The 27,884-nt window shown below is 33.9% G+C and overlaps 2 protein-coding genes across 3 annotated transcripts; both read left to right on the forward strand.

Annotated features, from left to right (window-relative positions):
* Nucleotides 1-261: 261 nt before the first annotated feature.
* Nucleotides 262-2,537, forward strand: LOC118036458 (GDSL esterase/lipase At5g33370). The gene is made up of 5 exons (XM_035042157.2): nt 262-546; nt 721-848; nt 962-1,204; nt 1,747-1,999; nt 2,110-2,537. The coding sequence occupies exons 1-5, from the start codon at nt 297-299 to the stop codon at nt 2,340-2,342; spliced, it is 1,107 nt and encodes a 368-aa protein (XP_034898048.1). The 5' UTR covers nt 262-296; the 3' UTR covers nt 2,343-2,537.
* A 3,984-nt stretch (nt 2,538-6,521) lies between these two features.
* LOC118036457 (protein PIR) lies at nt 6,522-26,377 on the forward strand. 2 transcript variants are annotated; one of them, XM_035042156.2, is made up of 30 exons: nt 6,522-6,756; nt 6,843-6,915; nt 7,515-7,579; nt 7,752-7,829; nt 8,982-9,101; nt 9,221-9,291; nt 9,536-9,628; nt 10,641-10,710; nt 10,885-10,949; nt 11,149-11,344; nt 11,493-11,644; nt 11,941-12,034; nt 12,144-12,359; nt 12,632-12,843; nt 13,658-13,799; nt 15,230-15,398; nt 16,196-16,272; nt 16,935-17,105; nt 17,281-17,357; nt 17,450-17,552; nt 18,147-18,266; nt 18,743-18,886; nt 20,656-20,805; nt 20,919-21,062; nt 21,232-21,319; nt 21,988-22,115; nt 23,307-23,514; nt 23,738-23,910; nt 24,831-25,034; nt 25,931-26,377. In XM_035042156.2, exons 1-30 carry the CDS (start codon nt 6,703-6,705, stop codon nt 26,123-26,125), a joined length of 3,852 nt encoding a protein of 1,283 aa, XP_034898047.1. In that variant the 5' UTR covers nt 6,522-6,702; the 3' UTR covers nt 26,126-26,377. The 2 variants fall into 2 exon arrangements, with proteins under 2 accessions (XP_034898047.1, XP_073260042.1); XM_073403941.1 differs by lacking the exons at nt 6,522-6,756; nt 6,843-6,915; nt 7,515-7,579; nt 7,752-7,829 and adding an exon at nt 7,934-8,117.
* The last annotated feature ends 1,507 nt before the right edge of the window (nt 26,378-27,884 follow it).

A 27,884-nucleotide genomic window follows, 5' to 3' on the forward strand; every position in this document is an offset into this window, starting at 1 on the left:
AGCCAACCACAATATATAACACAAGCATTACTGGATATTAAGGCATAAACCAGTGGATTTGAATAAATAAACCTCTAACAGTATTTTGTGGTGAGTTATTAATCCATGGCAGGTACAACTTGTTAGCATCCACAACTACCAATACCAATTTGCTTTCGGATTCCGCTGGTTGTAATTACGTCCAGGGTGGTAGAGCCAGAAGGTGCATGTATATATAGATGCATGTCCATCCTGTATCTTTCATCCACATCCAAAGGTCTTCGTCAATTAATACAAGTTTTCTCTTCTGGGTTTCAATGGCCAGGAACTCATCAGCTTGCAGTTCTTATTGGGTGATCTCGGGTCTGGCATTGGTACTGGGAGCCATTGTTCACCAAGCTGACGCAAGGGCATTCCTCGTCTTCGGTGATTCACTAGTCGATAGTGGCAACAACAACTACCTGGCAACAACTGCACGAGCCGATTCATACCCTTATGGGATCGATTATCCGACACATCGAGCAACCGGCCGATTCTCTAATGGCCTGAACATTCCTGACCTTATCAGTTAAATTTCCATTAATAAACATATCGATATTATGTGGCATGATTTGCATTTCCTTGTTACCTAGCTCATATGTCTATACAAATGTCCAAAATCACAAATAATCACACGCACACTAACATGTTCTCTGGATATCTTAGTCTCACTAGCTAAGAATCATTAAATGCATTTGTCAGGTGAGCAAATTGGTTCAGAATCCCCGTTGCCTTACCTGAGTCCGGAGCTTAGAGGACAAAAACTACTTGTTGGTGCCAACTTTGCTTCGGCTGGAATCGGAATCCTTAATGACACTGGAATTCAGTTTGTAAGCAACCTTTGATCCTGTCTAATTTCTCAATGACTTGCTTCCAGTAACAAGGAAGCTACATATATCCGAACAGCTGATCTAATATGTGGCCTTAAATGCAACAATATCAGATAAATATAATAAGAATGCATAGACAACTGGAGTATCTCCAACAATATCAGCAACGAGTTAGTGCGCTTATCGGAGCCGAGAAGGCCAAGGGACTCGTCAATCAAGCACTTATCCTGCTCACCGTTGGTGGGAATGATTTTGTCAACAACTATTACTTGGTTCCTTACTCTGCAAGGTCTCGCCAATATGATTTGCCAGGTTATGTCAAGTATCTCATTTCAGAGTACAAGAAACTATTGATGGTAATTCCTCTTTTCTCATTTAAAGTTTCTTGTAATAGTAAATTAAAAAATAAATTAAAACGATGTTACTATCTGTCTAGCTAGGAGACAAGAATCTTGACAGCTAAGCACAAAGTTCATCCTCTCTTTTTAATAATTATTTTTTCAAGATAAAATTTATTGTTTAATTTTAGTGGGATAATATCTATTGAAGGGTCTATAATATATGGGTATAGACACACATCATTATTGATTTCGTTTATAAAAATATTAGTCATGTGTGAGTATTAAGCTCCTCGCCTGGAGACTATGATGATGCCACCATCTCACAATAATTAAAAAACAAGAACTTTGGTTGCTTATACGTAAAGGTTGAATCTTTCTATTCAAAAAATGTCTTTTTAAGACAAAACCTAGTATTTTAGGGGGCTTATTATATACAAGTGTGGATAAACATCATCAACAAGAATACTATCAAGAAGATTGTGAGTTCTTGAGTAAACTCTAATTTAAAAATAACATATGAAACTATATATACATCCCCATTTCGATCATTACTGCAGAGGCTGTATGATCTCGGAGCACGTCGAGTTCTTGTGACTGGTACTGGACCGCTGGGTTGTGTTCCAGCAGAGTTGGCCATGAGGAGCACCAATGGTGGCTGCTCAGCGGAGCTACAGGGAGCGGCTGCCTTGTATAACCCTCAACTTGAGAGCATGATAACTGATGTCAACAGACAAATCGGCAGCGATGTGTTTATTGCTGCAAATACCCACCAAATGCACGCAGATTTTGTCAGTAATCCTCAAGCATATGGTACGCAATAGATCCCAAGTAGACAGCTCACTTCATTACTGAGGATACAGCACTATATGCTCATTGTGAGTTATAATTTAAAAAAAAAAATCATTTTTTTGTTTGGGCAGGATTTACTACAGCGAAGATAGCTTGCTGTGGACAAGGGCCCTACAATGGCGTAGGACTGTGCACACTGTTGTCAAGCTTGTGCCCTAACCGGGACCTCTATGCATTCTGGGATCCATTCCATCCATCAGAAAAGGCAAACAAAATTGTAGTGCAACAGATCATGACTGGCTCCACCCGATACATGAAACCTATGAATCTCAGCACCATCATGGCCTTGGATTCCAGGACCTGATTGATCATCTCATGAGTCCACCTTCTTAATCGCATAGCTTCAATCCAGTTTCTTTCAGTTCTTCTTGTCATGTTTGTGTTAATTAATTTGCAGTAAATCTCGTGGGATTTTAGACTGGTGAATCCTGAATTATACTGTGTTTGCTGTTAAAATAATTAATATCAAACATAAAAAAAAGGTTAAAATTTTAAATAATTTGTATATTATAAGTGTTTAGTCTTAATCTAAATATAAATAAAATATATATAAATTAAACTAAAAGTATTATTTTATTCTTAATAAATAAAACTACATAAATATTATTTTATATTTACAATATCGTTAATAATTGAAAATTTTCTACACATTTTGCGCATCAATTGTGTTCATCTATTTTCTTTTTTTTTTCAAAGTTTCCTGTCACCAGATACGAACTCTTATGAACAATTTTTATTTTTTTACAAAAAAATTATTTTTAGGACGACTTCCAATAAAATTCTAATCAACTCTCTGATAATCGAGTGAGAAGCTTACCAACGTGCATGAGGGCGTGTATATATTTTATGTTTTAAAAATATTTTTTTAAAAAAATTAATTAATTATTTTTTTTTTACTTCAAATTAAATTTTTTTGATATTTTAAGATTATTTTTATGTATTGATATCAAAATAAATTTTAAAAACTATATATAAAAAAATATCATTTTAATATATTTTTAAATATAAAATATTTTAAAAAACATAAATATATTTTTAAATAGGTTCAAGGAATTTTTTTCCTGAATTAAATTATTTAGGCCTTGTTTGTTTCCCGAAAAGTAGTTTCCGGGAAATCATTTTCCAAACTTTCCTGTGTTTGTTTGTCATTAGAAAAGTTGGTCAACAGAAAACAATTTCCGGTCAGCGAAAAACACTTTCTAGTCAACGGAAAACACTTTCCAGTCAATTTTAGTCAAAAAGAAATTTTGACTTGGTTTTCAGGAAAGTGTTTTCCTTTTAGCTGTGTTTGTTTTCCGGAAAGTGGTTTCCGGGAAATCACTTTCCAAACTTTCTTGTGTTTGTTTGCCAATAGGAAAGTTGGTCAATGGAAAACACTTTCCAGTAAAACGAAAATTTGGCTTGGTTTTCAGGAAAGTGTTTTCCTGAAAAATTTGAGGGGAAAACACTTTCCGGAAGTTGTAAAAAATATAGAAGTGTCATTATTTGCTGATTATATCAAATTTGATCCTCAAACTTTTGATTGCTATATATATTTTTTTTTGAATATTTATTTTTCAATTTCATCTCTTAAAATTTTATTTTTATATTAACTTTGGTCCTTATTTTTATAATTGCTATTTGCTTTTTCCTTATCATTTTTTTATTGAAATTTTTTATTTATCAAATTTGATTCTCATTCTTTTGATTGTTACTTATTTTATTTGAAATAATTTATGAAATGTTGATTATTATTATTTAATTTCTTCATTTTTCATTTTTTTTAATTTTTTAGATTTGATCCCTATTATTTTGATTATTATTTGTTTTATTTGAGATAATTTATGAAATTATATTTTTTTTTTCAATTTCATTCTCATTCAACTTTGTAATTTGTAAGATTTGTTCCTCATTATTTTAATAAACTTGAGAAAAATAAAATATTAATAAGTTATTTTCCAGCCCATTTTCCATGACATAACCAAACACTGGAAAGTGTTTTCCAATTAATTTTTCATAACATTACCAAACATCGAAAAATATTTTTCCAGAATTCACTTTTAAAAATTCACTTTCTCCGAAATTCACTTTTCTACGAATAAATGTAGCCTTAGCTTTTCATGCAAAGGACAATAGTGATTTGTTTTTAGTTTGATTTTGGGAGACAGGAAAGAACAATAAATGATTGTCTTGTCCTTGCAACTTTAAGTCATGGACATCTTATGTTCGGAATATGATTCTTCATGGTGATCTTAAAAAATAAAGAATTAAAAGTTGTGATAAGTTGAACGCTTACCAAACAAATTAATAAAAAGTTACATTAAGACATTAAGATTGTAATTTTATATTTTAATTAAAAAAATCATATATTAACTGTTAAATAAAATATCATGAAAAAAAATACCATGAAAATACATTAAAATAGTTTTTCTGATATATTTTAATATGCTCACTATATATATATATATATATATATATATATATATAAAGAAGAGAGATTTAATGACGAAATCATTTAAAATAAACTCATTAATAAATAATATGAAAAAAAGCAACTTGAGCGAAATAAGTTCCAATATATTGGCCTCAAATTTAATTTAATCTAAGTATATAAATGATACCAAAAAAATTAATTTTTAATAAATTAGTATATGATTTTCGTCCCTACAATAAAATGTTGTTTTTTCACAAACAAATAAAATAAAAACTCATATTTATTTTTTAAATATTTATTAAAATTTATAATTCAAAAAAATATAATATAATTTCTTTTAACCCGTCCCGAAACGCTGCAGTAGAGGCATCACCATAGCTGGAACCGTTTACTCATAGTCTCCTTGCCAAATTACGACAGCTAGCACTCATGATGTGCCTTTGTCATCATCATTTTTTGGAGCAGTAACATTTTCTGCGTTGATTTTGGCCGCAGAGTATGAATTATTATTTTGCTTTAAAGGCAAACAACACTAGAACGATTTTATTTTCGTTCTCCCTCAAGTTTGATTTTGATGTAATTTTATTTAGGAATTTATTAAAATAATATTTTTTAAAATTTACTTTTAATATCAATTTATCAAAATAATTTTTTTAAAAAATTAACTTATAACTAAAAATATTTAATTTTTTTAAAAAAAATATAGCTGAACGAGGAGCAAATTTGAAAATGAAGATGCCTTCTGCGCCCCGTTTTGGCCTTACAGCCTTGACTTGGAGTGAAGTATTAGACGACGTGCACTCAATTACTGCTAGTGGGAACCGAATTTGCTTAATTAAGACGTTATGAAATCCATGATTTGCCCAGAAGCAAATGCAAAAACCAATAAAGGAATTATTTTTTTCGTCTTAAAAGCATAAAGGAGCTATAAAAAAAGAAGCTTAAAATATATAGAAATATTAGGACGACCCCGTCATCATTCCAAATAACCCCCCTAATGATACCTACCACCCAACCAACCTTGGCTTGGGTTTTGTTGATGGAGCAGCTAGCTTTGAAGTCAAACATAAAAATAAAAAATAAAAAAGCTAATGGGGAAGGTAAAATTTACACATTTTATTATTTACGGTGATGTATAATTATTATTTATTTTTTATTCTTTTTAAAAATATCAATGATCTTATATAACTATTTTAATCTTTTCAAATAACCTATTAATCATTCTTGTTCAAATAAAATATATTGAAAATGACATGCAATAATTTTTTTTTATCTTTTTTATGTTTGAAAATACATTAAAATGACAGCTTTGTCCTTTAAATAAAAAAATAAAACATGCACTAGGAGCCTTTTGGTATTTTCCCTGTAATTTCTTTTTAATACTATTTTTATGGAGGGCAATTTAGTTATATATATATATATATATATATATATATATATATATATATATCAAGTATTATTGTAATGGAAAAGGTTACTTACGAGCTGGAGGTGTCTGTATATTTAGGGTGGTGTGTGCAACGCCTCTAAAAAACCAAAAATACTTTTATATTTAATTGATTGACTTAAACTGATTTTTTTTAAACTTAATTTTATTATTTTATATTTAATTAATTGAAAATTAAACTATATTATTTTTTCACTCATGAAAAAAAAATATTTTCCAAGCTATCACCATTGTTTTTTTTTTTTTTAAATTTTAATTTGACTATTATTATTATTTTTTATTTTTTATCTAATTAAAATAAAACAAGTTTATTTGACTCTTCCGAATTATAACATCATTGAGTTTTCTTCTTTATTTAAAATACAGTTGCAGCATCTAAAAATGATTTCTTACAAAGCGCAGGCTCAGCTCCAATGTTAGAGCTAGAACCGAATCTCTGTTCTAGTTCCATGGATAAACAGAGCAAAATATTACATTAAGGACTAATCTGTAATTAACTCGAAAGGAGCCACTCACTACTGTGCGTCGAATTTAATGGCAGTAACGTAAATAAACCCACCAGCCTTGTCCAATTCAGGAAAACAGAGTGTAGTATTTAACAAGAAGGTAGTGGTGAGTGCACGAGTCATGTATCGACTCTGTTTTAGACAACTGACAAATTTGATATCCGATCCAACTCACCTTCAGAAGATCTCTCTCTCTCATGGTGTTTTTTCAGCAAAAAAACATAAAATGCTAATGCTGATGATCTCTCTCTAGTTTTTTTCTTTTAAACAATTAGTAATTACTAGAAAGAAGAGAGAAATGGCAGTTCCAGTAGAAGAAGCCATAGCAGCTCTCTCTACCTTTTCTCTTGAGGTACCCTCCCTAATTTATCTTGCATTCCGTTAAATCAAGCGAATTCTCTTTACTTTTTATTTATTTATTTTGTGTGTGTGTGGAAGGATGAGCAAGCAGAGGTGCAAGGAGCTGGGGTTTTGGTTTCATCTGAAAGAGGAGCAACCAACAGTCCTATTGGTATTTTTTAAAATTTTGTTTTAATTATTAATGCTAATTATGTGGTAAATAAATAAATAAATAAATATATGTTTGTTGTGGAAGGTTAAATTATAGGGACATGTTGAATGTAAGAATTGAAATGGTGATTGCTTAAATAGAAAAAGGAGCTCTTTTGTTAGTGTTACTAATTAGGGAAGGATGAATAGGGATTCAGGTGGAATTGGAAAGCGTTTTATTTTGGCATGTTTGGTTAAATTAAAAATTTTTAGAGTTAGAAATTGGGTTTGGATTTATGTGAGACCATGGATATAACAATCTACTTGTTGATATAAGGATTCTCTTCTAGCTTGCTGCATTTTACTAACTGTATCATTTTGTTTTGTCACTACATGATTACAATTGTGAGTGATAGTCTGTGCTGCATAAACGGCATTTTTTGTGTTGTCATTATCATAGTTTTGACATCTTCTTCTCATGTCTGTATGTTTTGTCGGATTTTTTTGTTTATACTAAACATGGAGTGTGGCTTTATGTTGCATGCATGGCCACCAGCATTGTTTGTATTTGTCTATGCTACAACTGTCTCTCATACACAATCATTCTTTTTTCTTCTGTAGAGTATACTGATGTTTCTGCTTACCGCTTATCTCTATCAGAAGACACAAAAGCTCTCAATCAGCTGGTATGTGGCTTTTGTTTTCTTCCTTGTGCCTTGACTTGTTTTTTTGTAAGCACAAAAACTACATAATCATACTATTTGTGTTAGTTTTTCTATTTGGTGTCATTGCATTTTTTTTTATTAATTTATCAATATAATTGGTGGTTTTTGACTTTAATTGCTGCAACATGTGCAGAATGGACTTATCCAAGAGGGGAAGGAGATGGCATCAGTGCTTTATACATATCGTAGCTGTGTCAAAGCACTTCCTCAGGTCTATTTTGGCTTCCCTTCTAATAAACATGGCCAAGGATTGCTTATGCACATGGATTGATATTTTTCTTGTCAAGATCTATTCTCTTTATGATAGTTTCTTTTTTCTTTCTTTTGTATGCTTATGTGCAAGGTTGTGCCTTTGGCACATTTAATAGACATATAACTTTTGGCTCTATAAACAAAATAAGAAGCTGCTGTATCTCACTTCCTGATGAAGAGCGAGAAAACTAACTACTCCCTGACTAATATGTATCGCTAGTGATTGCAGACAGTACAAAACTCTAAGGTAAAAAAGTTGCCATTTAAAAACATTAGTGGTGGATTTTACACTCTTTGACATAACATTGTGGTTCTGCAATAGCTAATCTGGCAACTTATGGTATTCACAGCATAGCTGTATCTATAGGATAAAAGACCACAGTTTTTATATTAAAACTGTGTAAATACATTGAAATCAAAATTTTCAATTTAAATGCATCAAACTGATGGGCCTCTTTGTAGGTCCTTGAACAAGCATAGCTTGTCAGCCTTCTCATGCCTTCAGACGCTTGACCTCGTTGGAATCTAGCAGATTTTGCTTTTGATGATTTATGACTCAAAGGGGTCTTTCAATCGCAATATCATTGTAGCCTAATACTATATCATGTGTTCTGGATTTACTGGTTCATGTTTGACCTGTATACATGTGGGGTTTTTGGAGTCTTGTGTTGTAGCAATGTTCTTAGTGAGGAATTTGAAGCATTCAATTAATATATGGAGGAGCAAGGAAAAGTTTTACAGTTTCGAGATTCACAAGTATGCACAGTGCTTTATCAGATTATCATAACTGTCCATGAAGCAAGTCTTCAGCAATTAGTGGGCATGTTGGATGAATAGAAATGAACAATTTCCTAGTGCCTATTAGTAGAACATGCGCTCTTGATCTTTTCTTTCATGAAAGAGTATTTGAATATCATTAAATGACGGGTCTGGATGAGCTTGAACAGCTACATATTATGTCCCAAAAAACCCAGTCATAGATAGCCAGTTTTCTGTTTATTTAACACAAATTGAATTCTTTTTCCTTGAAAGACATGTAACTGAATAACTTAAGTTTCCAGTTCCCTGCTCAGCCTATTAAAATACTTCTGACATGTATGCAATGTGGCAGCTTCCTGAATCCATGAAGCAAAGTCAGGCTGACTTGTATCTGGAAACATATCAAGTTTTGGACTTGGAGATGAGTCGTCTGCGTGAAATCCAGCAATGGCAAGCATCCGCTTCATCAAAAGTATGTGATTTCTTACCTTCTCTTCCCTTCTTTTCTTTATTGTTTACAGTATTATACCCTATGTGGTTTCAAACTCACGCTGTATTTTCACAATGTTGCAATATTATTTGCTGATGTAGCTAGCAGCTGATATGCAGCGGTTTTCTAGGCCTGAGCGGCGCATTAATGGCCCCACAATTACTCATCTATGGTATTTGATTGCTTTTCCTTTTTCTATTTTCCTCTTCCCATAACACCAATCATCTTTTTTTGTTGTATTGCTATTACCTCATTTTGAAGTGCTGGATGTGAGTCAAGTCAGCTCCTCAACACCACCCTTTGAAAATTCTCCTCATCTTGAGATATCTTAAAATTTCATGGTGAACAAATGAACCAATTCTTCTTTTGTTAACTAGTTTTTTTTTTTTTTGTTATTATTATTATTATCATCCCAGGACCATGTTGAAGTTGCTTGATGTTTTAGTTCAACTTGATCATCTTAAAAATGCTAAGGCAAGCATACCCAATGACTTCTCATGGTACAAGAGGTATGCAAATTAAATAATTTGGGTCATTTATGCTGCCATACCTTGGTTACATGTCCTTTATGATGTTTGACATGGATCATCCAACTTCTTTATAATCTTTTTTTCTTCTTCCAACTTTTGAAGCCATTTGGATGGGAATTGACTGGCAGTCATTTGTTTTAATTTCTCTACATATGTTGATGGTCTTCGTTTGAACTTCTCAAGACAGAATCTTTTTAGCATGATAGTTTAGTGATTTTAGGATTTGCTGCAGTCTTATTTACATGGAGAACAAAAGCCTGATCCATAACCACTACAGATCACACATAGAAATAGGTCACAAAAATTTCTCATCTCCAGAAACTTTGAATAATTTCCATAACACATACATGAGAGTATGAAAAATCTCAAGGGAGTTCTCCATCAAACAGGGTAGAAACTGAAAACAAGTATATGAGACTACAAAAAAGTGGGCCTCTGTTTAACTTCAATTTTAAAGCATTTATTTACACTACTCAGTCCTAAGTGTTCTAGCTTGGGCATCTTGTGGTCCTCTCCCAACCCTCTGCAAATATGTCTAGTTAAACTTCTTGGAATGCAAAACTTTGTTAATTTTGCAAATTTATTCCATGGATTGGTAAAGCTCAGTAGCGGTGAAAAATGTTTATAATCAAATTCGATCTTGTGTGATGCGAACTTTGTATGTTCAAAATTTGTGCCTTTAATCATACTTTTTTACCAGTTCTTTAAATGCTGAATGGTGATTAGTTACTTCCTGCTATTAATTCATCTGAATTGTTCTCTTCTATACATATCTGTTAAACAAGCATGGCTGGCCAAGCTACTAAATCCAGCTTTCCAAAAGATACATTTTTCCAGTCTGATTATACCTGTTGGCTACAAATTCTTACAGTGTTTTGGACATATTTAAGTTTTTTGATCTCTTTTCAATCAATCTTAGAAGCATCGGCTGGCTGTTTTGCTGTGCAGTCTAACAATGGTTTTTTCCTTTATTCGTGTCTGATTTTGACAGGACATTTACCCAAGTTAGTGTTCAGTGGCAAGATATTGATTCAATAAGGGAGGAGTTAGATGATTTACAGGTGTTAGAACTTTTCTCATGTGACCTTATCTGTCTTAAATGATGTTTTACCTTCTCTGTTTCTTGAAGTGCCCTTTTTTTTTGCGGCAAAGTGCTGACATGATATCTGCTCTTATTTCACTGTTAATTTGATGAACTGATCAATATTAACTACTTTGTAAATCAACTGCTGCAGATATTCTTAAGCACAAGGTGGGCAATCTTATTGAACTTGCACGTCGAAATGTTTCGGGTGAACACGTATCTATACTAATTATTGATTGCCTTTCAGTGTGGCAGCACAGGAAGAAATGCTTGATTTTTTTTTTCACACATGAGTTTACCCTGTTTGCATAAGCTTTTCCATGATGCCATTGTTCTGTTTAGAATATCATTTGTCTTGCTCTTCTTGTTGCGAAATCATAATTGGTATTACATCGAGGTCCTTGACTTACAATAGTGTAGAAGATATTCTTCAAGTTCTGATAGTTTTTGCCATTGAGTCATTGGAATTGGATTTTGCGCTTTTGTTTCCGGAGAGGCACATTCTTCTACGTGTTTTACCAGTTCTTGTTGTCTTGGCAACCTCATCAGAAAAAGACAGTGAGTCACTGTATAAGAGGGTAAAAATCAACAGGCTGATAAATATTTTTAAGGTATTCTGTTCGTATCTCTTTGTGCTCTGGTAATCTAATATGTCATTTTTGCCTGAAATTGCACAAAATATATTCTATTATTCTTCCTACTTGTCTGAAATCTAGTCATTTAATTGATATATTCTAATTTGTTTGTGATTTGTGGCAGAATGATCCGATCATTCCTGCCTTCCCTGATCTTCATCTTTCTCCTGCTGCAATCTTGAAAGAGCTGTCCATTTACTTTCAGAGATTTGCTGCACAAACTCGTCTCCTCACCCTTCCAGCACCTCATGAGCTCCCACCTCGGGAGGCACAAGAATATCCTCTACAATTTTTTTTTCTCTTTCTTTCTTTCTTTCCTTTCCTTTTTATTTTTTATTTTTTTTATCATGCCTCACTTCGTTAGATTATTATCTTTGACAAAACAGGTATGTAAGTTCTCTTCTTTGTGATGGTGGGGACAATGAGGGCTTCATCAGTTACGGGCCCTTGTGTCATGCACAATAGACCATTAATGCTTTGTTAGATCCATTTTGCAGTTAGAATAATTACTATCCCATGTTACACTCTGTGGAACTTGTATGTGTAATCTTTGAAGCCTTAACATATTGTACTTATCAGAGGCATTATCTCATTGTTAATCACATAGGAACTATTCGTGCCGAGCATGATGATTTCACAATTCGTTTTGCTTCATCCTTGAATCAGGTGCTTATTCATTTTCACCACAAAGTTTCCACTCCCTATTTGTAATGTGATTAGCTTTATCATTAGCTTTTTAATATGTGTTTCCTATCTTTTCAAATTGTGTACACAGCTATTGTTATTGAAGTCAATAGATGGTGCAGATGTTGACTGGTGCAAAGAAGTCAAGGGAAACATGTATGATATGGTTGTTGAAGGTTTCCAGCTCTTAAGCAGATGGACTGCACGAATTTGGGAACAATGTGCTTGGAAATTTTCTCGCCCATGCAAAGATGCAATTCCTTCAGAATCTAATGGAACCTCAGAATCATTTTTTGACTATGAAAAGGTATCATAGTCTATATTTGTGATTTTGGTATTGTGTTCTTGGTCTATTTCATATGCTGAAGGCTGAAATGCAGTCAGCAATGCTCACTTGAGGAATCCAACAACTTAGAACTAACTTAGAAGGATTTATTTGGAGCCATACTTGTGATAAATAGATTATATATTGCCTTGTGTCATACACATTGTCTAAATATTTCAAGAACTATTGCCTTGACTATGTACCTTTTATTGTTTGCTTGACTGGACATATTGTAATACTGAATTATCTTGCAGGTGGTACGATATAATTACAGTGCTGAGGAGAGGAAAGCACTTGTTGAGCTCGTTAGTTACATTAAGAGTGTTGGATCACTGATGCATCGGTGTGACACATTGGTAGCTGATGCCTTATGGGAAACAATACATGCTGAAGTCCAAGATTTTGTCCAAAACACATTAGCCACCATGTTGAAGACTACCTTTAGAAAGAAGAAGGACCTGTCGAGGTGGGCTTTTTTAATCAGTATTATGTCATTTGAATTTAGGGCAAATTTCTACTGTCCAAATTATTTGTTTGCTGCTAATAGGCAGTTAGGTTAGTGGCATTTCTTCCCTAGAAATTAGGGGATTAGGTGTAGAAATCAGGTTTAAGTCCTGCACTTGCTACCTTAAGGACAGCAGTAGTATTTTTCTGATCCGTAAAAAATTGAGGGCCTTTCTAGTCTATGCAATTAGTGTAGTATTTTGTTTCTCAATGATAAAAGATGTTGTCAAGAGATAAAAGAGTGCAAAATTACTAGTGATGGAGGATAACTTTTTTGAGATAAATAAACAAGAATCCCTTCCGCTGAACACAGGCTAAAAACACTTCTCTAAAAGCCTCTGACTCAGTGCACTATAAAGTGGCTAGGAAAGCAAATCTGTCCCATTATAGTTTTCTGGAAAATAGATCAATTCTTGAACCAATCACTCTCCACGGGCATCATATCATTTCTGACATAGCCTGTCTTCACCCTTGCAATCTGTAACCCTCCTAAAGCCCATGAATTCTGTTAGTAACAATTCTGCCACGTCACTGTGATACCAATGCTTGCTTGGAAGTGGGAAAATGTCATTGGGAATGCTTTAAATGTGAGACATTACTGGCATAAGAGAGTCAAGAGCCACATCCAACAAAATTCCCTACTTTTCTTACTAATTAATATGTCCAGACAACCTGTTGAGATGTTTTAACTTGCTAAAAAAGACAGTCTGCATCTAAATGGTTTCCACTTGAATGTTTCAGCTGCATATTTACTTTATTCAATTGGTAACTTTCAGGATTGTTTCTGACATGAGGACTCTTTCAGCAGACTGGATGGCAAATACAAACAAGCCTGAATCTTATTTACAGTCACATGGAGGTGATGAAAGCAAAGGGAACTTCTTTTATCCAAGGCCAGTGGCACCCACAGCCACACAGGTTTTTCTCATTTCACCACTTATTCATGCTTTACATTTCCTGTCAAGATATAGCAGTTATAGTTCTTAGCATATAAAAATGTTGGATAAGCGGGCTCTGGAATAAAACTAGTATGGTTTGGTTCTCAGTCACACTGTGAAGCTTTGGAAGATAGAGTGATTGAGCAAAGATTAAGGCATACCATCACTTCTAAAAGATTTGGTCTATGACCAAGGAGATTAATTATAAAGTTGTCTTGCTCAGATGTTTGATGAAGGCTTTTTTTTCAAAGATAGGCCATTCTCTTCTTGCATCACATCATGCTGATCCCCTTGACATCATATACAAAGGTATTCTTGAGGTTGAGAAGTCAAGACAATCCCAGTTTCAAGAACACTCCTTGCTTGTTTAGCAATGTACAGTGTTCTTTATCAGCTCAAAGGAGGACAGACAAATGAATTGAGTCTTAGGAAGTGAATTGACGCAACCAAGGTCTTGCAGAAACAGGATACAATTCTCCCTTCCCTAATAAAAAAGAGAAAAAGTCTTGTAAAATTTTCTGATAAATTCCTGAACACTTTTTCCATGCAAACCTCTTTCCTTGGACACCCTTTACTTGGAACTGATAATCAATCTCCAATGACTATCTTCATCTGCATTAGGCTTTTGCAACCAATGAAGAAAAGCATATTAGAATGTGTGAGTTATTATGTCCAACCACCAGTTTTCAGAGGGTGTTTGTAGATAGATCATAATTAAACTACTGAATAAAATGTTAATATGATTTTGTGATCTGCTGTGGAATTGAATCCCTTATCATCTCTTTTTTTTTTATATCTGGTTTCCTTTCTTCACACATAATACTTGAATTCAATCAATTTTTTTTATACTAATACATTCGTAGGTCTAAGTGACACCAATTCAGAAGGAGCTGTGGATATTGTGAGAAGGGACCAGCAATAGGGAGTTGGATTAAGATAGAATGTGGAATAAGACTGGAAATTTTAAAAGTGTGGTTGAGGTGGTAGAGGAGGATATAATCAGAAGACTTCAGTGTTTAAGGGGGTGAAATCTCCTTCCAAATTTTTATTTTGTTTATGTCACCCAATTCTTTGTCTATTTTCGGGGTACCATCTTCCTGTGGACAAAAACATTTCCTGCCTTCAGGTCCACTGGACTGATGTTATAGACAGTAATTTCTTGGTGTAAATCTATTGCTATATCTATGAAAAATTTGCATGTTTCCATCAAACAAGCCATTTTTCATTTTTGACATAAAAATTTATTGTAAATTATATGCGTCTTATGCAATCACACCATGCATGCCTTCTGGTTTCCTTCCTTGCCAATCATGTGTTTATGTTTTGAATGAAGAGTTTGGATTAAAATATTGTCATTATTTGCATACATATGCTCATACTTAATTAATATCATTGGTTTTCTTTGTTCAGGTCCATTGCTTGCAGTTCTTGATATATGAAGTGGTGTCTGGTGGTAATCTTCGGAAGCCTGGTGGACTCTTTGGCAACAGTGGGTCTGAGATTCCTGTAAATGATTTAAAGCAGTTGGAGACCTTCTTTTACAAGCTTGGCTTCTTCCTGCATATATTGGACTATTCAGGTTAGTTTCTTATCAAAATCTCTTTTCTTTTTATCAAAAATCTCTTCTTTACCAGAATAAGAGATCAACCTATTTAAATGAGCCAACAATAAGTGAAAATGATAATGAGTCATAATGGTCTGGGGTTTTATAACCATTCCATATATAAGGTATAATGGTCTGAGGTTTTATAACAGTCCCATGTATAAGGTCTATAAAGACTTTCTTCCCTGATATTTTGACGCCAAGTCTAGTTGCAAACTTCTTATGAATTCTAGTATGCAAATCCTTATGAAAAACTGTGAATGGCTACAACATTTTCTGGACAAATAAACTCATAGTAAGTATATGAATCAGAAGATTCTTTACAAAGTATGATGTATCCTTAGAATTCTAGAAAAAGGATTTCTTTTGCAGTCTTCAAGATCAAGAAGACAACCCAAATCTTAATATCATCCATTTGATATCTTGGTTTTTTGTCCATAGACCATCCTAATAGGAGCATGGCACATAATTGTCCCCTTATAGAGGCCCTTAGCTGGTAAGCCCTGTGGACACCATAAAAATAAAAGAGAGAGAGAGCGCTTCTTCATTGGAGACTCTCTGCTTTTCACAGTATTGAAAATGCTAACTTGGCATAATGGCAGCATATCCATGTTCATGATGCCTTTGTTTCTTTGAGGATAATATAACTAATTGTGCTCCTGTTAGTGTTTTATTGGTTCAAGATAGGTGAAAAATGAAGTATACTGCCCTTTTGCTGCACTAAATTTCAAGTACTATATACTGAAGTTTAACAATTCTGTAAATGTTTGCAGCGACTGTTGCAACTTTGACAGATCTTGGTTTCTTATGGTTTAGAGAATTTTATTTGGAGTCATCTCGTGTGATTCAGGTAAGAAAACAGGATTTCTTGTGGACCTGCTATAGTTTATGAAACTCTTTAACACGTGGGGAGAACAAGTCTACCTTACTAAATTGATGTTGTTGAGAATTACTTTGTTCAGAGTTTTATTATGGCTGAATTATTCTATTAACTTGGAAAATATTTCTTGCTTTTGTTTAGACTGAATTGAGGGAATCATCATCAGGATAGAATACTGAGGAAGTGATTTACTTGGTATAAGGGGCTTAGTTGTGTTTCTGAACTCTCAATTGGAAACTTTATTCTTTTGCTCCATTGTTTAACTCTTTTTGATCAATTTTTCTTGGGGTTTGAATCATGTTGGCTGGGAAAGTTATTCAGTTTCATCCCATTTCAGATTAAACTAAATTGTATTACTTTGGTTTGCATCTGGTCATGAATTGGTCCTTTTTTCCTTTTATGGAAGCACCTGTAATGACTTTTGGTGTCTATACATGGATTTAGACATTTATTAAGAAAACATTATGATATAGAAAGCAGCGTGTGCAACTGATTTTTACTGGGGGAATAAAAGTGAGAGCTTAGTTTAAATATATAATAGTGAAATTTCAATTATTTTTCCTTTCATTCACGTTTTTATTCATTATATCACTTTCTTGATTTGTGGGAACTTGTTTGTTATCCATATGCAGTTTCCTATTGAATGTTCTCTTCCCTGGATGCTGGTAGATCATGTGCTCGAGTCCCAGAATGCAGGTCTTCTTGAAAGTGTTCTGATGCCATTTGACATCTACAATGATTCAGCTCAGCAAGCTCTGGCTGCCTTAAGGCAGCGATTCCTCTATGATGAAATTGAAGCTGAGGTATATTATATTTAAGCATTTTCTAGGACTAATTCTTTTGCATCTCTTGTTGGGAACACATGCATTTCCTAGTTGTCATTTGATGAACTGGTGGTGGCCTGTTGATTCCCTGCCCACATCTCAGGTTTTTTATTTCAGGATTTTCGCTCTAACTCAGTGTAGTAAGTTTTTATAGGTGGACCATTGTTTTGATTTATTTGTTTCAAAACTCTGTGAAATTATTTTCACTTATTACAAGAGTTGGGCAGCAAGGTACATGCTTTCCCTTCTTTCTAAAGTAACGTGTACTACTGGAAATACAATGAACTAAATCATCTATCTTGTTGGTTTGCTAAATTCTGCAGTGAACTACTTGATCCATCATTCCTCTTTGCCTCAGACAATAGAGAAAAATATTCTGTACAGCCTATGAGGTTCACTGCACTATTTAAGATGACTAGAGTAAAGGTAAAAGTATAGTTTTCCATATATTGTCAATGATTCACTGCATTTATGTTCGCTGATGTGTTTGGTCCACATTTGTCTTATGAGGTATCATTACCTTCGTTCTCCTTGGCAATTGCTAATAACAATCTGAAATTTGAAATATAAATCATATTCTGTTAATTGTGTATTAAAGAATAATATAAATCATATCTTGGGGCTTCACTTAATAGCATAAGTTATTGGGTTGAGATGATTATTTGACATTATATTAGAGTCTTATTGACGAAATGATCACAAGTTCGAATCTCATGAGTCTCATTCTATTTGAGCACAAGGTAGTGCGAGTCTGTGCAAGTTTTAAGCCTAAAGAGCTTGAGTTGAGATAGTTCTTTGACATTTTCCAACTTACTCCCTAACCAAGACTGAATACCCCAAATTAGGGGATTATTTCACAATTGTTATTTCTCAGCATAGGATTGGACCATATATCTTTGCTGTTATTTCACATATTTATAGTCACCTCTTTTTTTATGTTCTTTTGGTCTGAAGTAGAACAATGGTTTAGACCTGTTCCTCTGATGCTCCCTCTCTTCTTTTGGATGTTATTGTGTACAGTTACTTGGGAGGACCGTTGATTTAAGAAGGTTGCTTTCTGAAAGGATGAACAAGGTTTTTAGAGACAATCTCGAGTTTCTTTTTGATCGTTTTGAGTCTCAGGATCTATGTGCCGTGGTGGTAAGTAGATTGTTCTTGTGGTTCTTATTATTAGTGGTAACACACCTATAATGTTATCATATCAATTAAAAGTAAAGTTAGTAGGATGTAGAGAATAGAAGTGTCCTAGCAATCAGCGTAACTTCAGGATGCTTTAACATGGTTCCTCATGTTTCCCCTTTCCTGTTGTAACCTTAGAAGATGCACCATTTTATTTTGCTAAGCTCATATACTGTTTTTGTATTATGGACAAAGTCTTGCACATTGAATGGTGCTAGCTGTTCAGTTCTCACATATTAACAAGCAGAAAGTTAGATATGGATGTAGCTGTTCAGTTCTCACATATGTTTTTGTATAGTTGTCTTGACCTACCAGATTGAGCTTTTAGAATGAATTCTCAAATAATAACTCCATGAAATTTCTTTTTTCACGGCACATAGAACAAATAAATCGTTTATTATTCTGATGGAAAAACAAATGCCATGATTTGGTTGCAGGAATTAGAAAAACTTGTGGAAATCTTAAAGCATGCCCATGGCCTGCTTTCAAAAGATCTTTCAATAGACTCATTCAGTCTCATGTTGAATGAGATGCAAGAAAACTTATCTCTTGTGTCATTTTCTAGTCGACTTGCTACTCAGGTTTGACAAACTCTTTGACTTTTATTTTATTGGCACATCCCTTTGTAATATTTATGCATAATCATTTTTCAATCATGGCGCACAATCATGGTATTCTGGGAAATGTTGCACTCTAATCTCTATTATGTATCTATCTTCAAAAATTAATATTTTGGCAATGTGGATAAGCTGATTGCAGTCTTTAATTTCCTAAGCATTTACTTTCAATGGACATAGAGCAAAGAAATGATATTCTGTTTATATAGATTTGGTGGCATTTTGCATCATTAATTTTGGTGTGTAATATGTAACCTCTATTCTGTCTCTGATTCAGTGGAAGAATTAATGTAGAAATTATCATATCTGATGTGCTTATTGTTCTTATCCTTGTTTTTGAATTGAAGCTGGAAGAATCTTGAGCCAATTCAATAGCATCTTTGGCTTTAGGACCTCTATATCTTGTCCTTGTGTATGGGTTGTCCAAGGGAGACTTCTCATGTATGTTGTATTATGGGATGATTGAGCTTGGAAATTCCCTAGACTTGTATCTAAAACAAAGCATGGTGCATATTTTTTCTTATCATTAAAATAAAAAATGTAGCAACATTATGATCATAATTATTAAACCTGACCTGGGCGGCAGGTCATGTGCTGAAAAATACAAAAGGATTGCCAACAAGGGGAGGACAAGGTTTTAGAAACATTGAACCCATAATTTGTTCTGATTTCTTTGGCCTCCAACAATGATTTTGTTGAAGACCCTGTCCTCATCCAAGATCCTTTCCAAACGATTGAATTGGTTTGAGTTCACTATGCATGATGGGTCCTTTGATTTCATTGGATCCTTTCCAAAAAATTCCTCTAGTTTTTCTTTAGCGTGTCAATTTGTTGAGCAGTCAAGCATCTTTTTTTGCCCATTATTTAGTAGCCACTTGCCTGCTATAATTATCTTCGCATCAACCTAAGAATTAAAACATTTGAAGATCCATGGGGAACATAAATTCAAGATTTGTGCACAATCAAGGATATTGTAATTGTTCTTGTAAGTCAACATCCAAATCAACAACAGCTGGGCACTATCTTCCAAAGTTCTGGGACAATAGGTGTAAGATGCTTCACTGCATTGGTAATTAAAATCTATCCTACTCTTGTGTTATTTATAAGCCCTCAATTATGAGGGGAAAAGAAAGCGAAGAAGATGCAGATTGGGAACTGAAGGGAAAAGGGGATTTGGTGCTTTGCGTGGTGGCTGTTGGATTTGGGAATTAGGGGTTTTTATCCTTGATTCAAAATGGTGCTGCTTAAAAATATAGCGGTCTCACTTAGGTTTCTTCAGGTTGACTTGGTGGGTAGCCTGGGTTTGACCGATTGAATTTCTTAGGGGGCTTTTTAGTTAACTTGGACCGGTCTAGGTCTTGGGTTGGCTAAGTCCCGGGTCAACCTGTCAGGCCATTTTAGGTTTTATAACCGTGATTGTGATATTTATTAAGGAAAAATACATCTCAAGCCAATTCATTAGCATTTTGGCCCGAGGACCTTTATGTTTTGTCTTTGTGTATGCATTGTCTAAAGCACACTTCTCGTGTGTTTTGTATCGTGGAACCTTGGGGATTCCCTAGTCTTGTGCCTAAAAAATTGAAGCATGATGCATTCTTTTTCTTATTGTTAAAAGAAAAATGAAAGAAAACAAATAATATTTAGTAAAGGAAATTTCCTAAGAGTGTAATTTATTTTACCCTTTGCTTTCCCAAGGAGCTAGTTTTACTCAAATCAGTTTATTGGTGTGTTAGATTTGGTCAGAGATGCAAAACGATTTCCTGCCAAACTTCATCCTATGCAACACTACTCAGCGTTTTGTCCGATCATCAAGAGTTCCTCTTGTTCCTATGCAAAAGCCGTCAGTTCCCAGTGCAAAGCCTAACTTCTATTGTGGTACTCAGGTAACGAACTAGAGTTATACACCATCATTTGATTGGATTTTACCAATTTGATGCTATTTTTGTTTCTCTTGATATTTTATGACTTGCATTCTCATTGACTATTATCATGGCAGGAGTTGAATTCTGCGCATCAAAGCTTTGCGCGTTTGCACAGTGGGTTCTTTGGAATTCCCCATATGTTTTCTACTGTTAGACTTCTAGGATCCAGATCACTGCCTTGGCTTATCCGGGCCCTGCTAGATCATATATCAAATAAGGTATGTGATGCTTTTGAGAAGAGTTTATTTTCATTTATTAAAACTAAATTTCATGAAAAGATGGATCTTGTTACTATTTGTATGATTTCATTTGAAGCTGTGTGGACAAATACTATCCTTTTTGTTTCATTGAGATTGAGTCTAATGTTTCATGAATTATGTGTTTCAGGTAAGTACACTTGAACCGATGATTACTGGATTGCAAGAAGCGTTGCCAAAATCTATTGGACTGCTCCCTTTTGATGGAGGAGTCACAGGTAAATGGTGGTGTCATGATTATGCATGTGTAATATATTCTTCTTCTTTCATACACTGCTGGAGGTGTTAAATAGGTTGAAAGAACTTGAGTACAATGCAATATATGCACGTGTACATGCATGCACAGTTACAATACATAGACATACATTTTATTAGGGACAGTGAGTTGAAGTTTATGGGTGTACAGTGTACTTTAAGGGTTAATGTTCATTTGGAGAACTCAAGGAAGAATCTGTTGCAAACTTTACCAAATCGCAATTCCAACAACCACCAACCTTGAGGATCTTATGCACTATTTTACTGTTAGTGAGAGAAGAGCCAAGTGAGTGCCTAGGTGTGATACATATGGTGAGAGCTTCCTCGAATGTGAGGTGCATAAAATATGTTCAAGTGATTTCTAAGTGCTGTAGCTATGAGGGCTTATCTCAAGTGTGTTTATTTGTCTTTTTTTCATCTGTGGATTGAATATTTGCATTGCACATGGTATTTACTTAACAAGTGCCTGCTTGCATCACTTTTTTTTTTCTGGGAATCTACTGATATCATGAATGCTTTATGATGCTGAATTTTATGCATGCATCGCTTGCTAATTGAGTATGCTTTAGGGTGGGTGGATTCGAACATTTGTGCTCATTTCTCCATTTTACATTTTTAATTTCCAATCCAGGCTGTATGAGGGTTGTCAAAGAAAATCTTAACTGGGGGACAAAATCAGAGCTCAAAGCAGAGGTTCTTCGAGGAATAAAGGAGATTGGCAGTGTGTTATATTGGATGGGGCTTCTTGATGTTGTATTGGTCAGTATCCTAGTTTCTTCATTTCATGATAATATGAGAACATGTCTAGACTACTTATGCTTGCTCTAGAGGGTAGCATTAGAGTTTAGTGGACTCATATTTTGACAGGGTTGCCATTCTATCCCTCGAAACAAGAATGCAAAATTATACGATTACTTTAAGATTCTTGGGGAACTAATGGGTTAGGGGAGTATCACACTGTGTAGACTATGGAGAATTAGCGGTGTAGACTTAATCTACCAACTCATCATAGACATGGCTAATAAAGGCAAGACATATGGACAAAATCACACATCATAATGTGGTACCATTGATTTTTTTTATCCACTTGTCTTGTTTTATTGGCATAGCCTATAGGGAAGTTTCTGGACAAAGTCCATGCAACTGTTTTTCCTCATTATGAGCTTCTAGTTTACATGTTTACATCATACTGGGACAAATGCTAGGTAGACAAAAACAGCAATCAAATATTGATGAATTTTGTATTTCTACCAATCAGGGGTTAGCCATTGCCATGTTTAGTTGGTGGTGAGGAATTTGGCATGTTCGTCTTAGATTAGAGACCTGGATGTGGACTTGATATGCTCTTCCTAAAAGTCATTGGACCAGATGTACAAATCTCATTTCACCATCTATCTTCATGATTGGTTATACTTGTAACTCTTGTTCTATTGTTGGGAATGACATCCTAGTGGGTATTAATATTTATTGACACTCTTGTTTTGTTGCTGTGAATGATGTGCAAGCAGATCCAAATATTATATCATGAAGCCAAATGCTATTGTTTAACCGATGTAGTATCAACATTGTGTATGAGTAGATCCTAGACCAATCTTATTAATAGAGGAAAATAATTATTGCACATTATTTAGTTGTATAAAACATTTTCTTGTAATAATGCATCACAGAAGCCTGGAATCTATCTCAATTTTATTTGTAATTACCTAAGGAATGTAATCTTTGGTTTTTTAAATGACTGTTAATGAAATATAAGATGAAAAAATATAAAACCAGAACTAAGTTTTTCATGTACATTAATTTAGTAAGGCAAAATGTTTGCCTGACAGGCTAATGAACATGCCACAATATATTGTTTAGTATGCAAAACTGTAACATAGCTCATGACTTCTGTTATGATTGGAAACCATTTTTTTCTTACTGCCTCTTATAGTTGTTTTTCATGATTGACAGAGGGAAGTTGATACCATGCATTTCATGCAAACAGCCCCTTGGCTGGGCTTGTTTCCTGATGCAGATGGTCAAATATTGCTTTCACAGGATGGTGGGGATAGTCCTGTTGTCAATCTTTTCAAATCAGCCACTGCTGCAGTCATGTCCAACCCTGGTTGTCCAAATCCAACATCTTTTTATACCATGTCAAAACAGGCAGAAGCTGCAGGTGCATTATTTATTTCACTTCAGATGGTTTATTGCTGTTTGTTTGACCAACTTTTTAGAGGCAAAAAAACATACCAGTTCTTTGATAGTACTATAATAGTACTTTTTGTGCAATAATAGTAGTTAATTACTCTAGTTTGATGCCTGTTGTTATATTCAAGACGTGTTCCCTTCATTTCCTTTATTTTTAAATTAACAGTTCTGGTCTTTTCATGTTATTGCAGATCTTCTTTACAAAGCTAACATGAATACTGGAAGTGTGCTGGAATATGCCCTTGCTTTTACCAGTGCTGCATTGGATAAATATTGCTGTAAATGGAGTGCAGCTCCCAAGACAGGGTTCATTGACATTACAACTTCAAAGGATTTTTACCGTATATATAGTGGCCTTCAAATTGTAAGTAATGACCTTCTACAAAATATTTTTAAGATAGCATCAAACTTAGCCAATGCATCTGAACAATAATCATCTACAGTTTGTCAAGGTATTAGTTCATACACCAGACTAAGAGAATCCACCTACTACTTGATAATAACTTTTCTAGACAGCTATCTCTGTTAAATGTGCTGTGGACTTGCTTCTCATTACTGTGTGTTTTTGGGCCAAAACTTTCACATGAACTATTTTATTTGATCACTAAAATTAAAAACAGATGATAGCCATCCTCGGAGCGTGTATTATGACAATTGTATGGCATGCTATTAGCCAATCAGAATGTCTAGTCATGCTATTTTTCGTTATTATTGAGAAAATAACTCATGTTTAATAGGACGTTCATTTTAGGCTATTTTTAAATTTGTGTTGTATATTAGGAGTTATAATTTTTTTTCAGAAAATAACCTTTCCAATTCATCATTTGAATCTTGATTTGACAACCAAGCTAATAAGGTACTTGCTCCCTGCCATGTGGTACCTCCTGATGAGCAGCCATGCTGGTGTTGTAGGGGGCTGCAATCCAGGTCAAGGCCAAGTACTACACACATCTTAGTACTTCACGGACCCTGTCAGATTAAGCAAGAACCATTGACTTGAACATTCTCCTTGCTGTATAATTGCAACTTTGATATCTGGAGCCAACTACCTTTGTGATCTACAACTGTTAGTTGAGCAGTTGGACCAATTGTTTGATTAAGAAATTTAGTAGTATATTGTGATCAAAATGCATGATGTCTCGCAATTAAACACCATGACTACTTGATTAGAAGGATGATGAACCTTTAGTTTTACCTCTAATTTAGCCACTGAAGTGTGTTAGTTTAATTAAGTAATTGAGGATATCTTCTCTCTACTAATCCGTTTCGATACTTGAGTTGTAGGGACACCTGGAGGATTCTGTTCAAGTATCATCGAATTTTGAAGTGTTGGGTGACTCAGTTGCTTGGGGTGGTTGTACCATTATCTACTTGCTTGGGCAGCAGATGCATTTTGAACTCTTTGATTTTTCATATCAAGTCCTCAATGTTGCAGAAGTAGAGGCTGGATTACTCACCCAAGCACATAAGAATCCCCATGTTGCCCAGGTATTGAAATTTGCGTTCATACTTGATTTTTTCTGCACTCATGAGTGGTATGCCTGTGTATAGAAAAATATTGTTTTATATTTAAAATATTATTTTCCGCTGCCAGGACTTCAACTTGGATTCCTGGTTTGATGGAATTGCAAGTTGTGCTATAACTGATTGTGTGTGTAAAAATCGTTCATTTGTTTTATTTTAATTTTCCCTTTTCTTTTCTTTCTGCTGATACTTTTCATCAAGTAGGATTTTACTCATTATGTAGGAGTTAAATAAATGGCTGCACATCATTATGTTCCACATTTTAGCCGTACTCTAGGTTATTACGGTGCTTTTATCAGACTTTGATGTTTCTGAAGGACATCAATTCCTTCTCTCTGCTTTTCATTTGCTATTTTGTTGAGCCTTGATTCCACATATCAACTTGGCTTGCTAGCATTTATGTCGCTCAGAATCTAGGTTGCAATTCATGTTTTAGTGATGGGATTTGCCCAGCTAGTCTGACCATCAAACTGTTAATTTATTATCCATCCACTTGTGCAGACCTGTACATGATTTGCCTGAGTACTAGCACTTGGACAATCTTAGTCATAGTAACATGCATATTGAACAAGTCATAATTCTCAATTGCACCGAGTGGACTAATATTCTGAATCAAAACTAATCTCTCAATCAGGAAAATCTAAAATATAGTACAGAAAATATGATGATGTATAGTCCATAACCATAGAAATACAGTGCTTCCTTCTTTCTGAAGAAAGAACTGTAACTAGTAAAATCAGTTTCTGACTTCGATTGTATTTAAAGTACAATGAAAACAGGGGAGTGATTCAGCCGCTTCTAGCCTATTAACTTTTTCCATGTTCCGATTGATTAATCTGGCTGCCTTCTTCTTTTGCAAGGGATGGGAAACCCTATTAGAAGCAATGAAGAAAGCAAGAAGGTTGAACAACCATGTTTTCTCAATGCTAAAAGCCCGTTGCCCCCTTGAGGACAAGATAGCTTGCGCTATCAAGCAAAGTGGTGCCCCTCTGCATCGGATCAAGTTCGAGAACACTGTTTCAGCATTTGAAACATTGCCTCAAAAAGGTGCCTGAATGAGTCCTACAACCCCCCCTTCTGCTTCTGATGCTTTGTCTCAGTCTTGCAATGTCTATGCATATAGTATCAAATTGTAGCTGCTAATGTGTTCCCTGACCAAAATTACGAGAGATTGAAATCAATTTGTATATTCTCCATGAACACATTCAGGGAGTTTCCCACCCTTTTTGTATTTTAAATGAAAATGACCAGTGTTGACATTTCTTTCTGCTAATGTAGCTGATTTTTTGAAAGATTTTAGACAAATATGTGAACCTCTATATAGACGATTGGGAAAAAAGTCCCACCTGCATGGTCTCAGACTCTCATGAACACGCACTTATAGTCCGAAAGGTTAAAAAAAAAAAAAAAAAAAACATGTCAAAACTCTTCCATGTTTAAGTATAATTAACCCCTTAGCTTCTGTTATGGTAGAAATAGACGCTTAAATAAAGATTAGATGAGAAAGAACAACTAGTTAAATATCATTTTGGTAAATTACTCCAACATAAAAAAAGAAATAAATTTTCCTTTCTCAAACAATATAACTAACATGCTATCAGGGATAATAATAATATGATATTTCCCGCATGATCCATTGTAATTTTTTTTTTTTTTTAACAATAAAATGATATAATTACACTTCCAAAAAAAAGCTTGTGTTGAGGGTCTTTTTCACCTTTTTATTTTTTTTGGAATGATGAAATGACTTAGATTACTTTTAAAATAAAAATATTTCAAGAGTTTTTTTATATATTCAACTTGGTTTTTTGGTAATAATCAAATAGAGTAATAGCATTTTAGTATTTTAATAAATATTAAACATTACTTAAAAAATAAAAGTTGTTGGCGTGAGCAACGCACACACTAGCTTGTAGGAGCTCCCAATGCTTTTTAGGTGGCATATGTTATGTCCTTTGACAACCAAACAATGATTTTTAAGGCGGCGTTCAATTTATCTTGCAGACACTTTTATTACTAGGCAACGTGTGTGGCCAAAAGACCTTTGGTTTGGCCGTGATAACTTTTATTTTTATTTTCTCTCTTCTCTTTTATTATATTGCCTAACCCTCTAATTTTTTAAAGCAGCTATTCAATTTATTTATATTTCTATTTTGATTAATATTCTTTTGATCACTATTTTTTTTATTTGAAGTAATTTATAAAATTTATTTGTTTTTTTTATTTTTCATCCTCTTTTTTTTATTTGTCAGATTTAGTATTGCTACTTATTTTATTTGAAATCATTTTTAAAATTAATTTTTTAATGATTTCATCGTCGTTCGATTCTTTTCTCTATCAGATTTGGTTATTATTGTTTTGATTACTAATTTTTTACTTTGAATTTACAAAATATATATTTTTTTTTTAATTTCATCATTTAATATTAAATTGGTTGGAGGTTGAGCCTCTAGATTGAGCTTAGGTCTAGGATTTTATAAGTTGTGATTTTGAAAGATTAACTCAGATTTAAGAGATTCTCATGAGTTTTCATGGTTTTTTTTTTAAAAAACTCGTATTTTTTTTAGTTTTATCTTTCAATATTTATTTAATTAGAGATTGGACTTTATTATTAATTTTTATTTGTTTTCTATTGTATTTTTCATTGATTATGAAAATGATCTAAATTATCTTATCCTTCAATGTTAGATTGTTTGATAATTAAAAATTATAGGTTTAATCAAAATGTTTTCTTACACTGTTATCCTTAAAATTACAAAAATGCTTAGTATTGAAAGATTACAAAAATGCTTCGTATCCTCAAACATTTTCTTA

The sequence above is a fragment of the Populus alba genome, chromosome 13 (assembly GCF_005239225.2).
Source record: "Populus alba chromosome 13, ASM523922v2, whole genome shotgun sequence".
NCBI lineage: Eukaryota > Viridiplantae > Streptophyta > Magnoliopsida > Malpighiales > Salicaceae > Populus > Populus alba.

What these genes read in the sequence shown, in the direction of transcription:
- LOC118036457 (XM_035042156.2), top strand. Translation starts at nt 6,703, where the DNA reads ATGGCAGTTCCAGTAGAAGAAGCCATAGCAGCTCTCTCTACCTTTTCT. An exon ending in GGCTGATAAATATTTTTAAG is followed by an intron (nt 11,345 to 11,492) that starts GTATTCTGTTCG and finishes GATTTGTGGCAG; the next exon opens with AATGATCCGATCATTCCTGC. An exon ending in CATTTTTTGACTATGAAAAG is followed by an intron (nt 12,360 to 12,631) that starts GTATCATAGTCT and finishes ATTATCTTGCAG; the next exon opens with GTGGTACGATATAATTACAG.
- LOC118036458 (XM_035042157.2), top strand. Translation starts at nt 297, where the DNA reads ATGGCCAGGAACTCATCAGCTTGCAGTTCTTATTGGGTGATCTCGGGT. An exon ending in GAACATTCCTGACCTTATCA is followed by an intron (nt 547 to 720) that starts GTTAAATTTCCA and finishes TGCATTTGTCAG; the next exon opens with GTGAGCAAATTGGTTCAGAA. An exon ending in ATGACACTGGAATTCAGTTT is followed by an intron (nt 849 to 961) that starts GTAAGCAACCTT and finishes CAACAATATCAG; the next exon opens with ATAAATATAATAAGAATGCA.